Source organism: Trichoderma harzianum (assembly GCF_003025095.1).
Source record: "Trichoderma harzianum CBS 226.95 unplaced genomic scaffold M431scaffold_26, whole genome shotgun sequence".
NCBI lineage: Eukaryota > Fungi > Ascomycota > Sordariomycetes > Hypocreales > Hypocreaceae > Trichoderma > Trichoderma harzianum.
The window spans coordinates 244197-269184 of record NW_020209274.1 but is presented as its reverse complement, the minus strand read 5'-3'; the positions used below and the strand labels follow the sequence as shown (position 1 = coordinate 269184).

General features: G+C 54.4%; 7 protein-coding genes across 7 annotated transcripts; 4 read left to right on the top strand and 3 right to left on the bottom strand.

Annotated features, from left to right (window-relative positions):
* Positions 1–368: 368 nt before the first annotated feature.
* On the top strand, positions 369–1269 carry M431DRAFT_100272 (hypothetical protein; the record flags this gene model as incomplete). The annotated part of the gene is made up of 2 exons (XM_024911184.1): positions 369–425; positions 514–1269. 2 exons carry the CDS (start codon positions 369–371, stop codon positions 1267–1269), a joined length of 813 nt encoding a protein of 270 aa, XP_024768040.1.
* Positions 1270–1833: 564 nt separating this feature from the next.
* Positions 1834–2955, bottom strand: M431DRAFT_487803 (hypothetical protein; the record flags this gene model as incomplete). The annotated part of the gene is made up of 1 exon (XM_024916504.1): positions 1834–2955. One exon carries the CDS (start codon positions 2953–2955, stop codon positions 1834–1836), a length of 1122 nt encoding a protein of 373 aa, XP_024768039.1.
* A 1316-nt stretch (positions 2956–4271) lies between these two features.
* Positions 4272–5954, top strand: M431DRAFT_128465 (hypothetical protein; the record flags this gene model as incomplete). The annotated part of the gene is made up of 5 exons (XM_024912371.1): positions 4272–4430; positions 4612–5102; positions 5185–5587; positions 5650–5755; positions 5821–5954. 5 exons carry the CDS (start codon positions 4272–4274, stop codon positions 5877–5879), a joined length of 1218 nt encoding a protein of 405 aa, XP_024768038.1. The 3' UTR covers positions 5880–5954.
* A 1192-nt stretch (positions 5955–7146) lies between these two features.
* M431DRAFT_21401 (hypothetical protein) lies at positions 7147–7741 on the bottom strand (the record flags this gene model as incomplete). The annotated part of the gene is made up of 3 exons (XM_024913488.1): positions 7147–7365; positions 7426–7500; positions 7566–7741. The coding sequence occupies 3 exons, from the start codon at positions 7739–7741 to the stop codon at positions 7155–7157; spliced, it is 462 nt and encodes a 153-aa protein (XP_024768037.1). The 3' UTR covers positions 7147–7154.
* A 388-nt stretch (positions 7742–8129) lies between these two features.
* M431DRAFT_100177 (hypothetical protein) lies at positions 8130–9075 on the top strand (the record flags this gene model as incomplete). Its single annotated transcript, XM_024911174.1, has 3 exons — positions 8130–8186; positions 8271–8523; positions 8582–9075. The coding sequence occupies 3 exons, from the start codon at positions 8130–8132 to the stop codon at positions 9073–9075; spliced, it is 804 nt and encodes a 267-aa protein (XP_024768036.1).
* A 509-nt stretch (positions 9076–9584) lies between these two features.
* M431DRAFT_100273 (hypothetical protein) lies at positions 9585–10745 on the bottom strand (the record flags this gene model as incomplete). Its single annotated transcript, XM_024911185.1, has 1 exon — positions 9585–10745. One exon carries the CDS (start codon positions 10743–10745, stop codon positions 9585–9587), a length of 1161 nt encoding a protein of 386 aa, XP_024768035.1.
* Positions 10746–11832: 1087 nt separating this feature from the next.
* M431DRAFT_100289 (hypothetical protein) lies at positions 11833–24502 on the top strand (the record flags this gene model as incomplete). Its single annotated transcript, XM_024911186.1, has 7 exons — positions 11833–12155; positions 12221–12534; positions 12625–12804; positions 12908–13160; positions 13241–13446; positions 13526–21457; positions 21525–24502. The coding sequence occupies 7 exons, from the start codon at positions 11833–11835 to the stop codon at positions 24500–24502; spliced, it is 12186 nt and encodes a 4061-aa protein (XP_024768034.1).
* Between the last annotated feature and the right edge of the window lie 486 nt (positions 24503–24988).

The window sequence follows — 24988 nt, the reverse complement described above, 5'->3', positions numbered from 1 at the left end:
ACAGTCATGTATCCGTATCGGAGCGTCAGCCGAAATCCTCCTCCTCCGAACTTCTCCGGTCAAAGCCCCTGTAATGCAACTCAAAGTTGGCTGGTAAGCGTAACGTGATTGCAACATAGTGCCATGCAAAGCGGCATACATCCTCCGGCATATCGGAACGGCAACACCGCAGCTAGATCGTGATCGAAAGATTTACTGCCTCTCATTTTCATGTAAATATCCAATCTCCAGACCGAAATCCCATCTTTTCTTCTACACTATTCCCCGTTTCGGGCCAATCAAATCATTGCTGTATTCACTTCAACAGACGAATAAAAAGCATACAATTCAATCACCCAAGTTATAACAGAACTACCAAACCGTCGAAAATGGTTCTCTGCGAGAATGTTATTTACACCAAGGCTAGCGCCGGACAGCTATGCAAGGTATGCAGGTGGGAGGCCATCCCAACGTCATCTTGGTGATTGGCCTGGATCTGGTGACAGAGAGAGAAGTGGCTAAAAGTCACCACAGGCTATGGTCCTCAGACTGGTGACGAATCCCCTCGTCGTCCAGTTTGTTAGAAACGCCGGCTTCGATGTTGTGTGGGTTGAGATGGAGCACTCGACCTACTCCATTACTGAAGCCAGCATGCTCGCGAGCGCGGCCATGATGGCCGGCATGACGCCCATTGTTCGCGTGCCGTACCAGTGCGGCATGGGTTACGTTCAGCAGGTCCTGGACTCTGGGGCCATGATGGTCGTCTTCCCGCACATAGTCTCGGCTGCGGAGGCTAAGGAAGCCGTCAAGATGTGCAAGTTTCCCCCGTATGGGAAGCGGTCGCTGTGGCTCCAGCAGGCTGCCGTGGGCCTCCGTACCATGCCGATGCAGATGATGGCCGACGAGGTCAACTCAATGGCGTCGGCTGTAGGCGTCATGATCGAGGCCGAAGAGAGCATTATAAATGTCGACGCCATTGCGGCGGTTGATGGCGTCGACGTTCTCATAGTCGGCTGCATCGACCTGTCGAGTGATATGGGTATCCCCGGCCAAATTGATGCACCCAAGTTCAAGGCTGCGCTCAAGGCCGTCAGCGTGGCATGCAAGCGCTACAACAAGGTCTTCGGACTGGCTGGTAACTATAAGGACCTCGACTTCCAGGACTGGGTCATTAACACTCTGGGGGTTCGTCTGATACTGGCTCACGTGGACTCGAACCTCATCTCGGTCGGGGCGATGGAATGTGCAGAGAGGATAGCCACCATTGATCGAACCGTTGTGCATAACTAGGAAATAGATTGTGGGTGGATTCATGGGTTCATTTGTTATAGAAAGGAGTTTTCGTTACATGTTAGATATTCGTAAGATAGAGAGAAAAAATTGAACAAAGGTAGACTTTATTCAACGCTGGGCCTTGAGAACTCCTCTGCTTGTTGTGATCATGCAATTTCCTCCCTTTTGTCTTTATGCAGGGGCAGTGGCCCATTATTCGGTAGTACATATCTCACTAATGTGCACAATTACAATTACATCATGAGATCAAATCATTTGATATTATCGTATACTAGCTTGCCTACCCCCAAACTTGTACAAAAGACTTCATGTTTAATATTGGACATTGTAACATCAGAGCCCGAACCGCATTAATTGGAGCTACCTAGGTATGTTTAGAACATCTTGCCTAACTATTCTAAGGAGGGTCAAAAACTCTAGCTAACTCAATGCTAACCTTGGTAACTCTAATCCAGCTCTTCTGTTTCCTCTGCTGCTCTTTATACTCTATATGTTGATACAAGAGCTTGGGGTTAGGTACAGGACCACGCAACATGTGTGTAATTATACTCATAGAGCCTCTCAGGCCAACACAAACTCAAGCACACCAAAGTCATCAAATTCTCCCGCAATTTGCTGGAATTCCGCATTGAGCTTGAAACCAGCTTGCGCAGCCAATTCGCTGAACATGGCGGCGTTTCGCCTCTTGCCGGCAGCGCACATAAGACAGATGTCCAACCCGACATTCATGGGGATACGCTTTGGGTTCAGCATCTCCTCAATAATAAGAATGCGTGAATCGGGAGCCACTGCCTTTCGCACATTATGGAAGGCCCGCAGGACGTCCTCATCGGGGAAATCGTTGAGGATCCGGCGGAACTGGTAGATAAGGGCACCCTTGACGCTTTCGGGATACGGCTCGAACATGCTGCCGCTAATCATCTGGATCTTCTGCAGGTCCTCGTCCTGTTCCTTCTCGACGTTTTTCTTGGTGTTCTCAATAACTTGTGGGAGATCGAAGAGAACGCAGCGCTCGGCGGGGAGAAAGTTGTTGTTGCGGATTGCATCACGCAGGGCGAGACCGTGGCTCCCACCGATATCCACGATAGCCGCTCGCGACGGCCCAGCAGCAAGAGGCTCCCTCAGCCAGCCGAAATCGTAGATGCCCTTGAGTGAGTACATGACTCCGAGCGCCTTGAGCGCTTCATTGAATCCCTTATGCACGACTTTGTTCTCAACGAGGATCTCGTAAGCGGGCCTGTTCTCGAAGCCGTGGCTAAGGCCAAGAGGTGTGACGCTGGCGCTCTGTGGCGAAGCCAAGCCATTCTTCTGGAAGAAGTTTGGCATCTGGGCGAAGGAACGGAACACATTGTTGAACATGTGAATGTAGAGCCAGGCGGTAGGCTCGTCGTACTTGTAAAGACGAGACCTTTCCGTGTGAGCGACGCGGCCAGGGCCTGTAGATGCGAGGACCTTGCCGGAGATGAAGAAGGTGGTCATACGATCGATCACTTCGTGTGTGCCACCGATTTTGGCGGCTAAGTCGGCCACGGAGATGTCACCCTCATCCGGGATGGCATCGAAGCCCTTGTAGTCGATGAAGACCTTGATGAGTGTGAACTCAGCGGCAGAGAAGACTGGGTCGCCGATGTCGTGGTACGCCCGTTGAACGCGGGCACGAGCATCCTCTGTGTTTGATTCCATTTTTTCTGATGTTTGTGTTGTCTTTGTTTTTGACTTCTTCTTGGACAGCAGAGAGGAAATGATTTGATCTTGTGGAGACGACGAGTACTGCTTCTGTAATTAATATCTCTCAACTCTCAATCATCTTTACAGTCGTGGCTCGGGGCTTTTCGGTGGAGAGGTATTCGCATGCAACCCGATCGGTGCCGGTTGCGGCAATCTTTGATCGGAGGTTCGTTCATTCATGGAACACGTCTGTTGCAGCGGCCGACGGAGAAAATTCATGGTTTTTGTTGGGTGTAACTCAGAAGCCCGGCGGTGTATGGTTCATAACCATTCTCCTACTATGTACCAACCTTGTGTTGATACGAGCCTACTACAGTCGTTACTTTCCTAACCAGCTTGCCAGATAAAATCGTGCTTACTAGAGGTTGTTTTGAGGGCTCCTCGACTCGCCTGTCCTAGCTGCACTGAACTAAGATTTGAAGAGATAGACTCCTCCCTTGGACTGACACACAGTTCAAGTTAAAGACTGACTAATTTTCGGCTCAAGAGGTCCCTGGACTGTCGTCCTCTAGGATTTGTCTACGAATTAGAATTGTAACTGTTCATCCTCCGGGGCTACCTCTGCTAGGTTGCCACAGTTGGCTGGTGACGCTTATCCTGACATGAGCATTCTCATGCAGTCCCCTGGTCCGTCCATCTGCTTTCCGCAAACAGATATATATATGCCTAAACTACGGAGTATCGCTGTCATGATCTCGCATAAAATAGCCAATCAAAGCCCTAGTTGCTGAAACTAACAAGCAATGGCTCAGAATCTAATTGTTCTTTCTCACACGCGTGCGTGGCGTGATTGACTCGTACTATTAAGTCTCTTCGGCTTCGTTCAGAAGGCCAAGGATCAAATTCTCCAAAAACAAAAAGATTCATGAATTCTCTCATCGTGATGCAGGCGGTATTCGGCGAGGGTTGATGACGGAGGTTCGGAATATGCACGGCAATAAGTAATATTTGCGCCGCTACCGAAATACTCCGGCAACGCGAAAATGCCGAGTTAATCCTCACCTACTCACATTCTTGCAATGCACATCCATCATCACTATTTGCCCGATATCGAGCTCCCACGGATGAAAATAGTGTACAGGTATGGGGGGTCATGTCCAGGTCAGGGTACACCTTGCGACCTAGCGCGGCTCTGTATGTATTCCGCATAAGTAAGGATCTTGCGTCCACCTGGGCTTAGAGTGATTCAATTTATCCCATATTTTGACAGTATCATCTATCACCTTGTTTACTCTTCTTGTGGGATTTTAGCATATCTCTCTGCTTCGATTATGGCACTACTCGAACAGATTCCAGCTGCTGTGCCCGATAACACATTTGTCCTGATCGAAGCATTTAAAGCCGATACTGAGAAGAAGAAAGTAAACCTGAGCCCTGGTATTTACCGCGACGACAATGCAAAGACATGGGTTCTACCCTCCGTAAAGAAGGTAACTAATCCCCCTTGATCACAGAACTGTCCAGATCTTCAAGCCCAAGATTACTTGGAAAGATTTCCTGCGTGCGAATTCCTCTACTCCTTTATAATTACCCAATAATTCAGACTATCCTTCTCTTTACCTCGCCTTGTGAGTTCGATGGGTTAGGCCACACGACACTGACCTCCCTCAGGCGAGAGAAATCCTCCAGGCAGACCCGCATCTCAACCATGATATCTCACCTCAGATGGGATACCCAGATCTGGTCTCCGTTGCGCGGCAGATTACCTTTGGGGATACGTTGGGTAGCCGTAGTATTACCTCGATGCAGACGATCGCAGGCACTGGTGCCAACTACCTGATTGCACGTTTTCTGACTTACGTCGCTCAACCCAAAACCATATGGCTGTCCAATCCTACCTGGGAGAACCACCCGAAGATCTGGAGACACACCAACCCCGCCATAGAACAGCGTTTATACCCCTATTATGACTACAAAACATCCACGCTAGATATTGAAGGCATGATCTCAACGATGAAGGAGCAAGCATCAAGAGGGGATGTCATAGTCCTCCAGGCGTGCGCGCACAACCCAACCGGTTTGGACCCTTCAAGGGAACAGTGGGAGGCCATCGCAAATGTATGCGAGGAAAAGGGCTTGTTCCCTATTCTTGATTCAGCTTAGTTCGTCTGTCACACCGCATTTAATGAGACGAGCGATCTCATGAGGGCCAGCTCGATAACTAACTTATCCTGCATTTGACAGTCAAGGCTTCGCAACAGGAGACATTGACAATGATGGTTGGGTGCTGCGTCATTTTGCCGCCCGCTCGAACGGCGCCATTGAGTTTGCGGTGGCCCAATCGTTCTCCAAGAACTTTGGTCTCTATGGAGAGCGAATCGGCGCTTTGCACGTTGTGACACGCAACCACGACACCGCAGCCAAAGTGGAGGCAACATTAAAACAGATCTCACGCGCCGAGATTACTTCCACGCCTGGCTTCGGGGCCAAGGTCGTCGCTACCATCGTTCAAAACCCAGAGCTGAGGAAACAATGGCAGCAAGACCTGAATACCATGAGCGGTCGGTTGAGGGACATGCGAAAACGACTGCACGACGAGTTAACGAAGAGAGAGACACCTGGTAACTGGCAGCATCTCTTGACCGATGTAAGCATCCATGGGTCTTCAAGTATCGATTTATGTAAGGCTAACTCGCAACTACGAAAAAGATTGGCATGTTCTCCATGACGGGATTATCTCAAGAGCAAGTGACAACTCTTAAAGACATGTTCCATGTCTACCTTCTTCCTACTGGTCGGCTTTCGTTCACAGGCTGTAAGTGACTACGCATTAAGACTATCGCTTTCTTTCGTTTTATCTCGGCTGACAGTTATCTCAAGTGACAACCGGAAACGTTGAATATGTTGCAGAGTCCATCCATCAAGTTTTAACATTGTAGATACCAATAAATGTCAGCAGCAGTCATTTGGTACGCGTGCGTGGGAGGAAATACCAGTTCTTATGAAGAGACAAAGTACGGCATCCGTTTTTTAGTTGGAAGTAGAGTCGTATTTCTCGCGGTGCAAGTGAAGCAACTTCCTCAAAGAAATCGTTCACCCAGAAGGCTTTCAGATAAATAGTCTGGTGTCATACTCTGTGCTTTCCAGTTTTAACTACAGAAATATTTGGTGATGCATTTGACTGAGCGGGAGAGTCGGGATAACACATTAAAGAGACGGTCCATTTTACGCCGACACCAATGGTACTGAATTTGATGATTACTTTGGCCATGTGTTCTGTCCCTCTGGGTTTCAGTCAATAGAACATGACTTCTTTGGAGCCTGCTACTGTATGGCTGTAAATTTCAACAACCCGCCTCCATGTTATAGGAGACTGTGCTCCTTTGAGGCGTGCCGCCGACCAAGCGATCCGAGTTCGAACCAGAACAGCAACGGAAGGATGTGTAGGAGCTCAATCTAGGCCCCTGCTCTATGTGTCCATGGAGCATGTTGGCAGCCTAGAGACCGTGTCCGCTGTTCTATCGGGATTGTCATGGTTTTTCGAGCGAGAAAGCATTGCCTGGATGCTGATCACAGCTTCAAAACCAGAGTCGAAAAGAAACAAGATTCGAATTGTCCACTAATAGACGCTGTTGAAGCTATCTTGGGTACCTCCTTACTTGTCGCAGCTTTTTGTGGAAGCATTGCTCAGTATTGTCTATCTCTTCTCATGCGATCTACAAGCCGTTTTGGTTCCGATTGTAAATGGGGAGATTCTGACCTGCTTTCATTATTGGCCTGCCCAAATCGCGTCCATCACTTTCTTCTCTTCAATTGCTTAAGTAGTCCGGAGCATATTAGACGCAGCGCTAGTTGCAATAGTCCTTCATTCACAATATCATCCAGGTCTATACAGTCTCTCTGGTTCTTATCGCATAGGGTGGGGAAAAGGGATGCTATTGCAGATGCATGATCTGACGAACCCAGGAATCTATATCGTAGGGTAACTTGGTGATGTACCAAGCCATAACACCAACAAGAGCATGTGACATCGAGTGCTACAGAGGTGATACCAAAGTAACGGGCAAAATGCCTAAGAAAATATACAAGTATTACTCTGTTATATATCCTACAAGTAAAATGAAGATCAAATAGGTTTATATATATATAATAAATTATGATAATAGTTTTATGAACTTTTTTTAAAAATTATAAGTTTACTCTCTTCCTCGATCTTAGTCCGCAAAGGGCCACTGCTTTCTCTGTGCGTTAACTCGAGCCAGCCATGCCTCCCGATCCCTAATGGATCTGGCCCTAACATGTGGTGAAAGGCGCCTGAAGGTGTTGGCGACTTGACCCTCAACGCTTTCGCTTACACCCAAACTCCTATTAATGTTCTTTGGCATGCTATTGTTGGAGCTCTCGCTCCCCGTCTTCCCGATGAGTCTATACTGGCACCGTTAGTCTTGCCATATATGACGGCGGCTGTGGTGGTGGTCAACGTACGATTTGTTCGTTTCGTTGGGGCGAGTGTTTGCAGATGGCTGGACGTGGTCTTCGGAGCTAACATTGAATGGCCGGCTATGATTTGGTGAGCACACCGTTAGCACGCAGGGGTGTGTACTACTTGACCCTGTGCAACTCACTGTGCGGGTGACTCGGTTACTGCAGATTTCCTCTGGGCACCGACATTTAAATATGCTCTCTGTGTCGTGTTGAAAGCCGAAGCTGCGGCTGAGGCGGCCGACGAGCTTGGAAGACATGAGTGGCATTGCCAGCTAGTCCTTTTCATAAAGAGGCTGGTCTTGGCGGAGCGGAGCATCATGACAAGGTGTGAGGAATGGCGTTGATTGAGAGTGTCACGAAGGTGAAAATTGTTACGGTCATGTAACAGCTGCTCTCAAGGGGGAAAATATAACGGTATACGATATTATTCATAGAAGGAACAAATGAAACGGTTTATATAGGAAAATTCAGGCCCGAAACCTGGGAAACGGTGGATAACCCTCGGAGAGCGACAAGTTGCGAGTAACACCGATAAACTGCGATTACAGTTTCTAACATGGGCCCCGGCGCCAACACGGAAAAACGGCAGTCAGCAGCGGCAGTATTGGAAAAGAGGCCATTGAAAAGACTCGGAGTTGGTTTATTCTTCTGTTAACTTCGATGAGTGTCTGTAAGTCGAAATAGTAGTCCTGTCGGTGCTTACAATGGCTTCTTGTGTCAATACTTTGGCCACTAAGGTTGCTGCCGGGCAGCTTTGCAAGGTATGCCCTGAACGCCCAGCCAAATGAGGCACAGGAACTCTCACAGCAGCTCTGAATCCGTCAATTCTAACCTGTTTCCCCTAGGCCTTTGGCATCAAGTTTAATACGAATCCCCAAGTCGTTCAGTTAGCAAAAAATGCCGGGTTCGATTCACTTTTCATCGATTTGGAGCACTCCACGCTGTCCATTGACGATGTAAGTCAGTTGTCTGTTGCTGGGCTGCTCGCAGGCATCACCCCTTTTGTCCGAGTCCCACACCAGTGTGGCAATGGCTTCGTCCAGAGAGTCCTGGATGGCGGTGCAATGGGCGTGATATTCCCACATATACATTCATCTCGTAAGTATCCCCGAATCCCCGCAACATGGTTTCGGAGCTCTAATGCCGTCATGTGTAGAGGACGCGAAAGCTGCCGTTTCCATTTCGAAGTACCCACCGGCGGGTTGCCGATCGATGACCGGCCAGCTGCCGGTATTTTCGCTCAGACCGATACCGCAAGACCGAGTCATTGAGGAAAGCAACAGATCCGCTTCGTCAGTCATCGTGATGATAGAGACCAAAGATGCCGTTGAGAATGTCGACGAGATTGCGGCAGTCGAGGGCGTCGACGTGCTCCTGGTCGGATCGAACGACCTGTCTATCGAATTGGGTGTACCAGGCGGCTTCCAGACGCCTGCTTTTCGCTCTGCTTTGGAATCGGTCAGTAAGGCTTGTAGGCGACATGGTAAGACAATGGGATTGGCTGGGTTATATGACAATTACGAAATCCAGAATTGGGCCATCAACACGCTACACGTCAGATACATGCTTTGCGCAATAGACTCGAGCCTCATTGCCAGCGGCGCTACGAGATGTATTGCTGCACTGCCCAACGTCGAAAGGGAGAGGTAGGGGGTAGGAAATGCTTTGTACGGGTTTGGGTTTGTTTGGGTTGTAGAAATCCTCAGTACCCTTTCGCAAAGATGCACGATACCACGCACTACGCAGCTGACAGGAGACTACATGTATTCGATATATTCTTTAGTAGTGACTCATGAGGTTCGTTTGGAACCTATCGATGGTTTACATGTCAATTAGAAGTTTGTAGTTTCGTAGAGCCTCAGATGGAGCCCCCGCAGGCCAGATGGTTATCTCTTGGCTACTAACTTGGAATTTGGCATTACGTTGAGATATATCTGTGGAATTGCATTTTGTGACGCTGAATACCGCATCTATTGGCCATGATATCTAGGTATCTACCTAGGTACGTTAATATCGAGATCGGCTGTTCCCAAGCTACCTACCTAGTAGTACCCTGTACACGAATAGGTACCTATTTACATGTACCAATCTCTCTCTACCCCACCGCTGAGCTGCCCGTTGCTCCTTCCTCCACACTCTCCATCTCAACCTCATTCTTCTCACAAGTTGTAGAGCAGCTTCTTGCCCGAGACTCTCCCAGTCCGAATATCATCCAAACCCTCCAATGCACCAGCCAATCCGTCATCGCGCACCAGCTGTGGATGGAAGCGGATGAGCTTTCGATCCACGAGGCCCTGCATTGTGCGACTCCAAACCTCGAGAAAGTCCTGGGCGATGCGGTTTGGCTTCCTGGTATGCGGCTCTGGCCAGGCGATCTCGTCGCCTAGGGGCTCGAGGCCAAAAACCCAGCTGGGACGAACAACGGCGCGTGTCGCTGCCACGGCGTCGCTGTAAGGATCGAGCGCCACGTAGCGGCCACCAAGGCGGCTCATGGCGGCATAGCAGAGGCGCGACGACTCGGGGGTGGTGACGCAGTCGATGGCCAAGCGCAGCAAGTTGCCTGTGTAGGCGCGAATCTCCTCGGCGGTTGTGGGCGAGGCATAGTCAAAGGTGGCATCGGCTCCGAACGAGCGCACTAAGTCGAAGCTGCGCGCAGAGCATGTCGCGATGACGGTGAATCCGGCCAGCTTGAGCAACTGGATGGCCGCCGTGCCTGTATAACTGGCCCCACCGCTGACCAGCACCGTCGTCACCGGCTTCGAGGTGTCATCACCAGAGCTGTGAGCTGTGACAATGTTGATCTTGGGCTCCAGCTGAGGTGGTGGGAGGCGGCTGTTGAGCGGCTCAAGCTGAGGCCCGGCCGGCAAGCCCATGGCGTGGAACAGCGCCCACGACGTCGTGATCCACGCGAGTCCTCCCATGCCGCCCGCCGCCTCCGCAAAGGTCCAATCTTCGGGGATCTTGAGGGCTCCCCACGCCGAGCACACCGTGTTCTCTGCAAAGGCCCCGACACTAGGCCGTAACGAGTTGAGCCCGATGACGGTGCCGGCGACCCGGTCTCCCTCCCGGAAGCCCCATTCCGCGGCAATCGGCCCCACTGCCGTTACCAACCCGGCAAAGTCGCATCCCAGAATGGCACCCTCGGTGTGGTAGGGACCCGTCATTTTCGTGTCGACTGGGTTGATTGAGATGGCCTTGACAGCCACGGCCAGCTCATGGTCTTGGAGCGGTCCCTGTGGGAGCGGAGCCGAGTTGGAAAGGATGATGTCGCCTTTGGGACCACCGACCAAGGCCGTCTGCGTCGTAGATGTGGCCGCCATTTTGCTTGTAAATGGTCCAGCTGAGTAACGAGACACACCGTCGAAACCGTTGAAAATTCTATAATTGCTTCTTCCGTCGAGTATTCATTAAAAATCGGTATATAAACTAGGTACGAAGCATCCTGCTGGAAATGAATGGGTTCAGCGACACCCTGTGTCTGTTTAATCAGTATTACCGAACGCTAACAAGCCCCCAGAAATCCTACTGAACATATAACGAAAAGATTGAATGTATACCGGGGCGTTCTTCATGCTGTTCTCAAGAGAGATGCTGTTGTTAACGCCAGCTTACCGCGTTGGCCGAAAAGCTCCGAAACACTCCGGCTGACGGCTCCCTTCGCCTGCTGCATCGATTCTGCCCTAGCCACACCGAGAAGGATTCAGATGCAAGGCAGAGAAGTGAGATGGTATACAGGCTGCACAGGCCTTCCCGACTATGGTATTTAAAACTCGGCGTTAATCGGGTTTGGCGTTAGTATTAGGATTTTCCGAGCCAACGAATAGCAGTCAAGGGCCAATGTTGAGTTCAGGCACAGAAGGCCACTCCGCCATGTGTAAGACGGAAAATATCGAGAAAAGTAGGCGTCTGATCTATCATCGTCAATCTCAGCTGTATCCGAAATCAGGTCGTGGCCTTTCCACTCAGCCCATTTTGCTCACGAGGGAAGCGCCGAGATCGCTGCCAAACGTCTCGTCTTACAGCCGATGGAAGAAGATGACCCACAGGCCAATCGATTCAATATGTCGAGCACAATCTAACCACTAACTTTAAGTGATCGCACTGGAGTTGCCAATATATCAACATCCCCAGCTCTTGCAATCATAACTCTAACCCTCCAACCAATCCAAGATTGGACAGACAGCTTGTCAAAGCTAGCATCGAATGTTAGTGCCTCCGTGATCCTTGCAGTCTAGTGTCGAGGCACGTTTCTTCAACACTTAAGCACAGGAAGACTTCAACACTCAAAGGCTTTTCACTTGACTCTGGTTCAGCCTCGACCTCTTAACACTTCTCCTGGTGCTTCATCCCTCCCATCCTGCCGTAGACAGTACGCAACTGAGGCACCGTCCGCCGTACATACTCAAAATGGCAGTGTCAGAGCAGGAGCCTATCGCCATCATTGGCATGGCATGCCGCTTCCCAGGCGGCTCAGACTCACCCTCAAAGCTATGGGACTTGATCCAGTCGCCACATGACCTCTCGAAGCGTGTTCCGACTGACCGTTTCGATTCAACCGGATTCTTCCACACCAATGGCTCCCAACACGGCGCCTTGAACGCGCCAAACGCATACTTCATCGAAGAAGACGTGACCCGGTTTGACAACACCTTCTTCAACATCCAACCGGCAGAAGCCGAGGCTATCGACCCACAGCAGCGCCTAGTCATGGAGACTGTTTACGACTCTCTGTACGTTGCTTCGTCTTTTTTAGTGTTTCTTGTCCTGGCTGACCCATTTGGCCCCCCATCTCCAGGTGCGCCGGTGGCCAAACCATTGAAGGTCTTCGGGGATCTAACACAGCCGTGTATGTTGGCATGATGTGTGACGACTGGGCTCAGATCGTTAATCGGGACTGGGACCTGGCCCCGACATATGCTGCCACGGGTGACAGCCGTGCCATCATCTCAAATCGAGTCTCCTACTTCTTCGACTGGCACGGACCTAGCATGACGATTGACACGGCCTGCTCGTCCTCGTTGGTGGCAGTTCACCAGGGTGTGACAGCCCTGCGAAACGGCGAATGCCCGATCGCCATTGCGGCCGGCGCCAACCTGATCGTGGCTCCTGGTGAGTTTCTGTTAGCGTTGCTACGGACAATGCTATTCTCGAGACGCGGAACTCGTTGATGCTGACACGACTGGACTTTCTCCACCATAGGCATGTTTATCAAAGAGAGCAGCCTTCGCATGCTGTCACCCACGGGCACCAGCAAGATGTGGGATGCTGCAGCTGACGGCTATGCTCGCGGTGAGGGCATTGCGGCTGTTGTGATGAAGCCGCTTAGTGCGGCGCTGAGAGACGGCGACCACATTGACTGCGTGATTCGCGGGACAGCTGGTAAGTTTCTCTTCTCCGCTATTATCATGTTTCTTTCTTTTTCCATAATGCATTTATTGTCAATTATTTGATTGCGGCACTAAATACACCTCGATCACCACAGTAAACCAGGACGGTAAGACGGCAGGTATGACGATGCCCAGCAACATTGCTCAGGCACAGCTCATCCAGGATACCTATGCGCGTGCCGGGCTCGACATCAACGATCCGAAAGATCGCCCCCAGTTCTTCCACGCGCACGGTACTGGCACGCAAGCCGGTGACCCGCAGGAATCGGAAGCCATCGCACGATCCTTGTTCGGGCATGGCAAGCCGACTGATACGCTATATGTGGGCTCTATCAAGACCGTTGTTGGGTGCGTTCTAAGCGACTCTTTGCCTCCAAGACTGTCCGTCTCACCATTTTATTGACACTTTGGCCTTCGGGCTCGCACAGACACACCGAGGGTGCCGCCGGTCTTGCCAGCGTGATTGGCTCTGTCATGGCCATGCAGCATGGCATAATCCCCCCCAATCTTCATTTCAAGAGGCTAAGCGACAAAGTCGCCCCGTTCTACGATAACCTCAAAATTCCTACGTCCGCCACGCCCTGGCCAAGTACGCTTCCCGGCCAACCGCGCCGAGTTAGTGTTAACAGTTTCGGTGAGTCTAAGATTGATAGAAGCTGAAGGCTAGTTGAGAATTGTTATGGAACTGACCGGCTCATGTTATGCCGTGGCAGGGTTCGGTGGCACCAATGCACATGCCATTCTCGAGTACTATGAGCCTCAAGCAGCGAACAACAAGGCTGCTGCTGCTGCTGTGCCAGCGTTTACGCCACTCACCATCTCGGCTGCTTCTTCATCTGCTATCCGGGCCACACTCGATGACCTACGAACCTACCTCCAAGGGAATCCGGACACTAACATGCGGGACTTGGCCTACACACTACAAACGCGCCGGTCGACGCTCCCTTTCCGCAAGCCCATCTTTGCCGCTAACATTAACGAGACTATCAAGAGGATTGATGGGCTGCTCGCCGACGCCGACGCCGGCGGTAGTGACCTGACTACTCGTTATTTCGACGTGTCCAAGCCCTCTATTCTCGGCGTGTTTACTGGCCAGGGAGCCCAGTGGGCGCGAATGGGAGCACGGCTGATCGAGGAATCGCCGTTCGCTGCCCAGCGCATTGCCGAGCTTCAGCGAGCCCTGGCCACGCTCCCCGACGGCGACCGGCCCGACTGGACGCTGAGCGGGCAACTCCTTGCCAACCCCAAGTCCTCCCGGATGTCCGAAGCAACCATATCTCAGCCGATATGCACAGCCGTACAGATCGTACTCGTGGACCTCCTCAGGGCCGCGGGCATCCAGTTGCGTGCTGTCGTAGGTCACTCATCCGGCGAGATCGGCGCTGCGTATGCCGCCGGCTTCCTGTCGGCCACCACTGCGATCCGCGTCGCCCACTATCGTGGACTCTACGCCAGACTGGCCCGTGCTGGAGGCCCTGGCGCTATGATGGCCGTCGGTACTTCGTTTGAAGATGCTCAAGAGCTCTGCGAGCTTCTTGGAGGGATCCAGGTCGCCGCACGCAACTCCCTGACCAGCATCACCCTATCGGGTGACGAAGATGCCATCAACGAGGCTGTCGCCATCTTCAAGGACGAAGGCAAGTTCGCGCGCCGGTTACAAGTCGACACGGCATACCACTCTGCCCACATGAAGCCGTGTGCGGAGCCTTATCTCGCTGGCCTCGCAAGGGCTGGCTACGCCGTGGAAGAGGGCAACGGTACAAAGTGGTTCTCCAGCGTCATCGAGGGCGGTCGTGTCATGACTAAAGAGGACGTCCAGTCTCCCCAGTACTGGGTTGAAAATATGGCCAACGCCGTCTTGTTCGAGCCGGCCGTATCACAAGCAGTCACCGAAGCCGGGCCCATGGACTTGGCGATTGAATACGGTCCCCATCCCGCGCTCAAAGGCCCGGCCCTCGACACGATAGAGCATGCAACCGGGCACAAGATTCCCTACACGGGACTGCTGGCCCGGAAAAAGGACGACGTAGAAACTCTGGCATTGGCTGTTGGCTTCATTTGGACGCACCTGGGTGCCTCGTCGGTCAACTTTGACGAGTTTGAGAAGCTGATTTCTGGTGCTGCGTCGTTGCCCAAGCAGCCCCTGACCAACCTCCCGACCTATCCCTTTGACCACTCCCGTTCTTTCTACTCGCTCACCCGCTTCTCGGGTGCCCATCGACACCTACACGCGCTGCCACACCCGCTCTTGGGGAGACGGTTGGTAGAGACGGAGACGGCCGACGAGGTCTCATGGCGCAATGTCCTGCGCCCCTCCGAGAACAGCTGGCTCCAGGGCCACGCTTTACAGGGCCAGAGTGTCTTCCCCGCGATGGGCTTTGTCTCCTTGGCTGTAGAAGCCGTCGCTGCTGCTGCTGCCGGCCGTAAGCTGGGGCTCATCTCCATTGAAAACGCCGTCATCGGCCGCGCTCTCTCATTTGATGACGAGAGTGCTGGCATGGAAACCAAGGTGACACTGAGCGTGGTGCGGTCCACCGACGACGAGCTCTCTGGCCGCATTACCTGCCACTCTGGCCGGCCGTTCGACAGCGGCACACCTTTGACGCTCAACTTCAGCGCTACCATCACGGCTACCTTCTTCGAAGCTGGTTCAGACACGCTACCTGCAGTTCGCCATGACGAGATCAACCTGGTGGAGGCGGAGCCCGAGCGCCTGTACTCCCAGTTCACCAAGCTGGGCTATACCTATGGCTCACCGTTCACAGGCGTGCGAGCAATCCACCGCAAGATGGGTTGGGCTATGGGCGAGATCGAGGACGAGTCTGGCAACGGCTGGGAGGATAAGCTCTTGGTCCACCCGGGCTGGCTCGACTCGGCCATCCAGACGGGTTTCGCCGCCTACAGCCACCCGCACGACAACCGTCTCTTTACTCTCTGCGTGCCAACGACCTTTCGCTCCATCGTCATAAACCCATACTTTTGCAACACCAGTGAGGCTCGTGACCGCACCCTACAGTACCAGACGTCCACTCGTGCGACGCCTGAGGGCCATATGATGGTCGATATTGACGTATACTCTGGCGGGTCAGCACAAGCGCACCCGTTTGTGCAGTTTGAGTCGGTTGAGCTCCAACCGTTTGCGGCGCCAACACCTCGTGACGACGCTGTCATCTACACCCGCTACGACTACCGTCTGGCTGCCCCTGACGCCAATGTGGCCATGAAGGGCGAAGAGAGCGACGAGAAGGGCGTGTCATCGTCCGAAAACGACACAGCCTTGCTGGCAGCCGAGCGTGTGGGCTTCTTCTACCTACGCCGCCTCCACGAGACCATGACGGAGTGGGAGAAGGCCGATGCCCTGGGCCACCACCAGAACCTGCTGGACTTTGCTGCTCGCACGGTAGAAGTCGTGTCGCGAGGGGATCACCCCTACGTGCTGCAGGAGGCGCTCAAAGACTCGGCAGCTTTTGTCAACTCTCTCGTCGCCAAGCACCACAAGCACGACTACATGCGACTGTTGGAGGTAGCGGGCAGCCATCTGGCTGATGAGATCCGCGGCGGTGGTAGCATCCTGGAGCACCTGGCCAAGGACGAGCTGCTGAGCCGGTTCTACCAACAGCTGACGGCGCAGCCGGGGCAGGAGAACGCAAACGTGTGGTACGCTCGCGTTGCTGCCCAGATCGCCCACCGGTTCCCGCGCATGCATATCCTCGAGATTGGCGCGGGAACTGGCGGCGGCTCGACCGCCTCGATCCTGCCCGCCCTTGGCGACGCCTTCTCCTCTTACACTTACACTGACGTCTCGGCCGAGTCCTTGGAGGGCGTCCAGCACCGTTTCCGCGACTTGGCCGATCGCTTGGTAGTCACGACATACGATATTAACCAGCCACCAGCGGAGCAGGGACTAGGGGAAGGCTCATTCGATGTCGTGCTGGCGTCAGCAGCCCTGCATGCCACCGTCGACTTGGACGAGACGCTTGCCAATGTGAGGAAGCTCCTGAGGCCTGGCGGCTATCTAGTCGCGTTGGAAATCAACAGCAACGACTCTCTGAGCCTAAGCACCATTCTCGGCGGTCTGCCCGGGTGGTGGGCAGATAGCAATGGGCCGTCTCTGTCATTGGATCGTTGGGATTCACTAACACGCCGACACGGCTTCAGTGGCATCGATACAACCACCCCCTTTTCCACCGGCAGCAAGAACAAGCTGCAATGGTTCTCCATCTTTGCCAGCCAGGCCGTCGATGACCGTGTCAATAGTCTACGTGCTCCCCTAGCCGCTCCCGCTCCGACCCAGGGCACCGGCCAGTTGGTAATTGTAGGCGGGCGTACAGAAGCCGTTGCCAAGCTGGCCAAGGGTGTAAGTGCCCTGATTAGCCCGCGTTACGCAGCCGTCACGTTCCTCGAGTCTATTGAGGAACTCGACGGATACGACCTGGCCTCTGGGAGCTCTGTTCTCTGCCTGACCGAGCTGGAGGAGCAGCTCCTCGAGACCCGAACCGAGCCCAAGATTGAGGGCCTAAAGACACTCTGGCGGAACGGCCATGCCATCCTCTGGGCCACACGTGAGGCCCGCGCTGAGCGTCCATACTCGTCCATCATCCTCGGAGTGTCCCGTGTTCTCCGCCATGAATATCCGACCATCACTCTGCAGCTACTCGACTTTGACGCCGCCACGGAACCAACATCGGAAGTTCTCGCCGATGCCCTGCTGCGCCTTGAGTTAGGCGCTCGCTTCAAGAAGGCGGAGGAAACCAATGTCCTCTGGACCATCGAGCCCGAGTACCACTACGTCAACGGCCAACTGTTCATCCCGCGACTGCTCCCTTACACAGAGGCCAACAATCGGTACAACACCTACCGCCGTGCTGTGTATGATGAATTCGATCCGCGCGAGACGACCATGGTGCTTGAGCCAGCGGCTGACGGCGTGTCATTCAAGCTTGCCACCGTGTCGCCGCTGCGTGTGCTGCCCACACCTCCAACTACGGGCAATACCGTCACTCTCCGAGTCGAGCAGTCGCTGCTGCAGGTTCTCAAGATCCGCGAGGTTGGCTACTTCACCTTATTTGTCGGCACCGAGGCCGAGACGGGTCAAAAGCTCCTCGCGCTGGCCGACACTGCTGTCGAATCCCGAGCACGTGTGCCCACCGAGTGGACGGTGCCTCTGCCGGCGAGCAAGAATGTGAATACTATTACTAGCACCTCTCTTGGCGCTGTTGCCGCATATCTCCTTGCGCAGACCATCCTCGCCACCGCACCACGCTCTGGAACTGTGCTGGTTCACGAGGCTGACCAGCTCCTAAAGGACGCCCTGGTTAAGGAAGCAGCTAGACAGGACGTGCACGTTGTCTTTACAACAGCTACGAAGAACCACGCAGATGCCAATGGCTCCTCACCGTACATTTTCATCCATGAGAAGCTTCCTACGCGTCTGGTGCGCACACTTTTGCCGCGCAATGTCTCACTCCTGGTCGACCTGTCTCCCGAGCCTGCATCTGCCAGTTCTGACCTTTTGGTCCGATCTCTCCCGCCACACACAGCCAAGGCCAAGGCAGCTGACTTCTTGCGTACGCAGCCCGGCCTGTCTCCTCACTCAGGCGACGCCGACGACGTGGAGCACGTCGGTCGTGCGCTCAAGGAGGCTTGGAAGGTTGTGGCAACCCGGGGGCAGCCAGGATCGTCATCGACAAAGACAAACGAGCAGGTTCCCGTATTGGCACTCCAGGATGTCGCCTCCTCGCCTGCCGTGCACACCAAGCTCAGCGTCGTCGACTGGGCCACGACTTCATCAGTGCGAGCTCTTGTACGGCCCATCGACCATGGCACCATCTTCCGCGCTGATGGCACCTACTTGCTTGTTGGCCTGACTGGCGAGCTAGGCCAGTCGCTGTGTGCTTGGATGGTAGCCCATGGGGCGCGGAATTTGGTCCTCTCGAGCCGGCGGCCAAAGGTGAGTCAGCGGTTTATAGATTCGTGCGCGGCTGAGGGAGCGACTATCAAGGTCATGTCGATTGATGTTACACGCCGCGAGTCTCTACGCGAGGCTCTTGACGAGATCCGCGCCGAGCTGCCACCCATCATTGGCGTCGCCAACGGCGCCATGATGATCGACGACGCCCTCTTTGACGACATGAAATTCGAGTCGCTACAGCGGACGGCCCCGCCCAAGATTGAAGGCTCCGTTGTCCTAGACGAGTTCTTCTATGACACACCGCTCGACTTCTTCATCCTATTCACCTCGCTGGCCAACGTCGTTGGTAACACGGGCCAGTCGGCCTACATCATGGCCAACCAGTTCATGGCCGCGCTCGCAGCTCAAAGGCGCAACGTGAGAGGCGTTGCCGGCTCCGACATTGCCATCAGCTCCATCCAGGGCCTGGGCTATTTCGAGCACGCCAATCACCTGGACAAGGACCACTTCACGCGCATAGGCTACCGCAACGTTTCTGAGCAGGACTTCCTCGGGCTCTTCGCCGAGGGCATCCTCGCCGGCCGGCCAGGTCAGAAGGGGGGCTCCGAGGTGTGCACCGGCGTGTCGCCCTTCCGCGAGGGTGCCACATTGCTCGCCAACCCCTGTTTCAGCCATCTGCTGCTACACGACGCCGCTGCCATCCAGGGCGGGCGTGGCGGTGGTGCTGGCAAGACGGAGCGTCCACGCGCCCGCCTTGCTGCTGCCAAGTCTGCTGCTGAGGCAAAGGGCATCATCAGAGAAGCCTTTATCGAGCGGTTGAAGCGCATCCTGATGATCCCTCAAGGCGAGAGCGTCAACGAGATGGTGACGCTCGTAGAACAGGGAGTGGACTCCATCATGGCGGTTGAGGTCCGCACCTGGTTCCTCCAGGAGTTTAGCATCGACCTTCCTGTGCTCAAAATTCTAGGCGCTGGGTCAACACTCGAGTCTATACTTGATGATGCAGTGAGCGGCATCCCCGCCGACATCCTGGACTTGGAAAAGGTGGGCAGTGACGGCGGTAATCCTCCTGTTGCTACCGCTGCTGCCCCTACTCCTGTTCCTGTTCCTGTTCCTGCTCCTGTTCCTGTTCCTGCTCCAGCTAAGGCGTCTTTCCCGCCCACCAAGCGATCGACGGAGACGTCGTATAGTTCGGAGTCAGGTAGTCTGCCAGCCACTTCGACGCCCCGATCGCCGCTTGACACGCCTCTGGAGACGCCTCTGGGAGACGATGTCGACCATAAGAAACCTACAGCCCAGTCACTGGAGAGACAGCTTGAAGAAGCGAGGCGTGAAAAGATCATCGCCTCCATCAAGCTGCCGGAACACACCGAGTCCATGACGTTTGGGCAGAAGCGCTTCTGGTTCCTGAGCCACTATATTGATGACCCCACCACGTTTAATATTGCCTACCAATTCAAGCTCACAGGCCGCATCCGCATCGGTGATCTCGCCAAGGCCGTCGAGTCGGTAGCGCAGAGGCACGAGGCCCTGCGAACGCGTTTCTTCTGGTCCGACGACGACAGCAGGACGCCCATGCAGGGTATCCTGTCGAAATCCTTTGTGCGTCTGGAGACGGCCACGATCCAGTCAGAAGCCCAGGCGGCTGAGGAGCTCGACGCCATGCGTGACCACAAGTGGGATCTCGGCGATTGGGGCCAGCTTCGACTACGACTGCTCTCGCTCTCTGACACACGGCATTACCTGCTCATGGGAACACACCACATCTCGATGGACGGCCACAGCATGAACATGCTGATGCTCGACATCAACCAAGTCTACAGCAACCGCGGCCGACCGTTGGCACCGCTGCCTGACGCCTCACAGGCCCGTTCCTTTGGCAAGCAGCAACTCCTCGCGTACAAGACCGGCAAGCTCCAGCCAGCCATCGATTACTTCCGCCGTACGCTCCAGGCCGTAGACCTCACGCGTCCTATTGAGCTGCTCTCCTTTGCTCGCTCTCAGGTTCGCCAGCCGCTCCAGGATTACAAGATCAACATTGCCCGGATCCGTCTCGACGCCCAGACAGTCGCCAAGTTGAAGCAGCTCACGCGGAGCAGCAAGGCCACGTCGTTCCATGGCTACTTGACCATTCTACAGGCACTTCTGTTCCGGCTGCTGCCCGCTGAGACAACGGACAAGATTGTCATAGGTGTCGCTGACGCCAACCGGCTCGACAGCAACTTCATGGGTAGCATTGGAAATTTCTTGAACGTGCTCCCCTTGGTGTTCAATCGTAGCCCCGGCGGCCAGACGTTCGGGCAGGCCGTTGAAGAGACACGCAAGAACGTGTACAGCGCGCTCGAACACTCGGCCCTACCCTTCGATTTGCTGCTGAACGAGCTGGCTGCACCGCGCTCCAACGCATACCCGCCTGTATTCCAAGTCCTAATGGACTATAAACTATTTACCCAAGAGCAGGCGGAGATGCCCTGGGCTGGATGCAAGGTCGGCGAGCACCAGTGGCATGCGGCGAGAGGCCCATACGACATCGCACTAGAGATTGTCGATGACGGCGAGGGTGCCTTGCTAGCTTTTCACATGCAAGGGGCTCTATACAGCCAGGAGGCCACGGACTTGTTCCTACGAAGCTATGTTAATGTCTTGAGAGAGTTTGTGAAGCAGGGCGGCGACATAGCAAAGGTGGACAAGTGGGACAAGGCTGATGTGAAGAGAGCGTTGACACTCGGCAAGGGTATGTACATGTATTTTTTTTTTTCGTCTCTGGTTTGACGATCTGGCTAACTTTCTTGGATACATAGGCACTGACATGCCACTCGAATGGCCCGCCACCATCGCCCACCGTCTCGACCAGGTCATCTCCCAGAACCGCGATAGCGTCGCTGTTAAAGATGGCTTTGGCCGTGTATATACCTACGCAGCGTTGGATGAGCGGGTCGAAAGCATTGCGCGTGCCCTTGTTGAGAAGCTGCCTGATCAAAGCCACGAACAGTCCGTTGTTGGCGTGTTCCAGACTCCGTCCGCCGACTGGATTGCCTCCATGATTGCTATCCTTCGTGTCGGTGCCGTCTATCTGCCATTGGATCTGAAAGTCTCCATCCCACGCCTGAAGAGCTACGTCAAAACAGCACAGCCGGCCGTCATCCTGTCCGACAGTGACACGGCAGCACGCACGCCGGAGATTGGGGTTGGAGCTGAAGACGGGGTAGTAGCTGTCATCAACATATCCGATCTCCCCGCCACGACTCATGGGAGTACGGAGAGAATCGCAACGGCAGCCCGTCAAGACCGCACTGCCTATATAATCTTCACCAGCGGCTCGACCGGCGAACCCAAGGGCATCGCTGTCAAGCACGCCAGCATCCGCACCATGGTTGAGGGCTTCGTGCGAGAGTGGGACATTGCCACCCTTGGCCGAGTCGTGCTCCAGCAATTTGCCTTGACCTCTGATGGCTCGTTGAAACAGATCTTCTCCGCCATTGCTACCGGCGGCTGCCTTGTTGTCGCTCCTGCCGACGCCCGCGGCGACCCGGCTGAGCTGACACGTTTGATGGCCGAGCACGGCGTGACCATGACCGTAGCAACGCCTTCCGAGTACAGCATGTGGTTCCGTTTTGCGCCAGATGGTCTACGACGTTGCACGGCCTGGACTTCTGCCTGGTTTGGCGGCGAACGCTCGCCCCAGAGTCTCCTGGACTCGTTCCGGGGCTTGAGCCGTGTGCTGCCGAATCTGCGCTTCTATACCACATACGGGCCTACGGAGGCGACCGTGTCTACCATGAAGGGCGTTGCCGATGTACACGATCCTAACCTGACTGTCCCCGTCCCGGGTCGCATCCTGCCCAACTACGCCGTCTACATTATGGATGAAGAGTCGCGACCCGTGCCGATCGGTGTGCCGGGAGAGATTGTCATCGGCGGCGCCGGCGTTGGCCAGAATGAATACCTTGGCAGGCCGGACGTGACGGCGAAGCAGTTCCACGCGGACCCGTTCGCACCACAGGATAAAAAGGCCACCGGCTGGGGTCGCATGTACTTTACTGGCGATTATGGGCGGCTTGACACCCGCGGCTACATTGCCATCGAGGGCCGTGTTGCCGGTGATGCCCAGGTCAAGGTCCGCGGGTTCCGCATCGAGCTGGCAGAGATTGAGGGAATCATTATGAGGGAAGCTGCCGGCACGCTGGCCCACGCCGTGGTGACGCTGCATGCTGGCGAGGGCGACCATGATGGACTCCTTGTTGCGCATGTGGTGCTCGAGAACAAGGGCATGAGCGAGACGCAAGTTACCAAGACGATTAACCAACTCCGCACGCAACTGTCCAACTCCCTCCCGAACTACATGGTCCCAGCCATCATCGTACCTGTTGACGAGGTTCCCCTTACTGCCCACGGCAAGGTCGACCGCAAGGCCGTGCAGGCTCTCCCTCTCCCAGAGATCAAGACGTCCAGCGCGGAACAGCAAGAGCAACAGCAAAAGAACTTTACACCCGCCGAGCGCCGCCTTGCTGAGCTTTGGACTGAGGTGCTCCCGCAGCTTTCGTTGGCGATCGAGCCGCTGTCGTCGCAGTCCGACTTCTTCCACGTCGGCGGCAACTCGTTGCTGCTGGTCAAACTGCAATCTGTCATTAAGCGCGTGTTTGGTGACGCACCGCGCCTAGGCTTGCTCATGAAAGCGTCTGAGCTTGGCAGCATGGCAACACTGCTGGAGAGCCAAGGGTCCGCCCCTGATTGGGACAAGGAGATTGCTTTAGACTTGTTGGATGATGTCCCAGCGGCGGTGCAGCAGCGGACGGGCGATTCAAACAGCGCCGGACTCCGCGTCCTGGTCACCGGTGCAACGGGATCTCTGGGAAAGAGCGTAGTCCCTCATTTGGTAGCTGATGAGCGCGTCGCGCAGATCTTGGTTCTAGCTCGGCCCGCCGAGGGTAGGGACCTGACAAACCTCTTTCCTGGTCTCTCGAGCAAAATACGCGTGGTGGCAGCCGAGCTGCCGTCTTTGCCGATTGATGATGACGCCGCCGAGCTGGCAGAGATCGATGTCATCCTTCACATGGCCGCCGACCGCAATTTCTGGGACGGCTACGGTGCTCTCAAAGCCGTCAACGTGAACTCTGTCAAGGCGCTCGCGAAGCTGGCCCTCCGCACTGGCGCCACGCTGCACGTCTTGAGCTCAGGCGCCCTGGCAGATTATGAGGCCGACGGTGACAGTAGTGGCCTGCCACGGCCGGACCCTGCCCACGGCTACGTCGCGTCGAAATGGGTGGCCGAGAGGTACCTCGCCGATGCGGCGCGCCGGGCCGGTCTGCGGGTGACGGCGCATCGACCCACACCGGCTCCTTTCGCCGATGACGCTCCGGCCGATCAACTGACGCCGGGTGAAGACGCCCTGGTTCGCGCCTATCTTGTCAACTCGCTACGTCTCGGTGTGCGACCCGACTTTGCCAAACTCGGCGGCACATTTCACGTTGCGCCAGTCAACGACGTAGCTGCTGCTGTAGCTACCGCCGTCACCGCAGGTCACGAGGAGTCGGAAGAGAAGGCGCTGCGCTTTGTCAACTACCCTGGCACAGCAGCCCTTCGAACCGACGTCACTTCGGCGCATGCGGAGGAGTTGTTTAGGAAACCTGAGAATGAGGCTGTGCTAAAGCTGCCAACCGTCCCAGCGTTGCACTGGGTTGGTATGGCAAAACGCGCTGGACTGTTTGAGTGGTTTATTACCTCTCAGGAATTGATAGTGGCTGATGACGAGGGACGAAGAGTTGTTTCAAAGCGGTAGTTTAGTCTGGAAGGTTAGTAGCTACATAAGAAAAATAAATAAATAAATAGAATAGAGAGTTGATGCAGGGTAGGAACAGGCAAGGGAGAGATATATAGACTCCCTCGGAGTAAAATGGTTTCAATATGTCAATGCAATTTACATCACTCACAGAGCAAAATGGTTTTAATATTTTAATACTATTTACATCACTCACAGTGTATTTATTTACTTGTTCTAGTTGCTTCTTCTGGTCGTCCGTGTTAATATCAAATTGTAATAAGAAGAGTGTATTACAGATCGGGACCTGATTTACTATCCCTTTGAGTACCTCAAGGTGCCACCCAAGTACTGTTAAAAGTCGTACCCAATCAAAGAGTCAGAAATTAAAGATTCTCCCCTCAATGTAGAAGATAAGTGGATGTAGTACATAGGTGGTACCTGATGGCACTCAAAGGGATGCTGTACCACTGACTTGTTGACATCTGCTGGCCAGTGTGTTTCAGG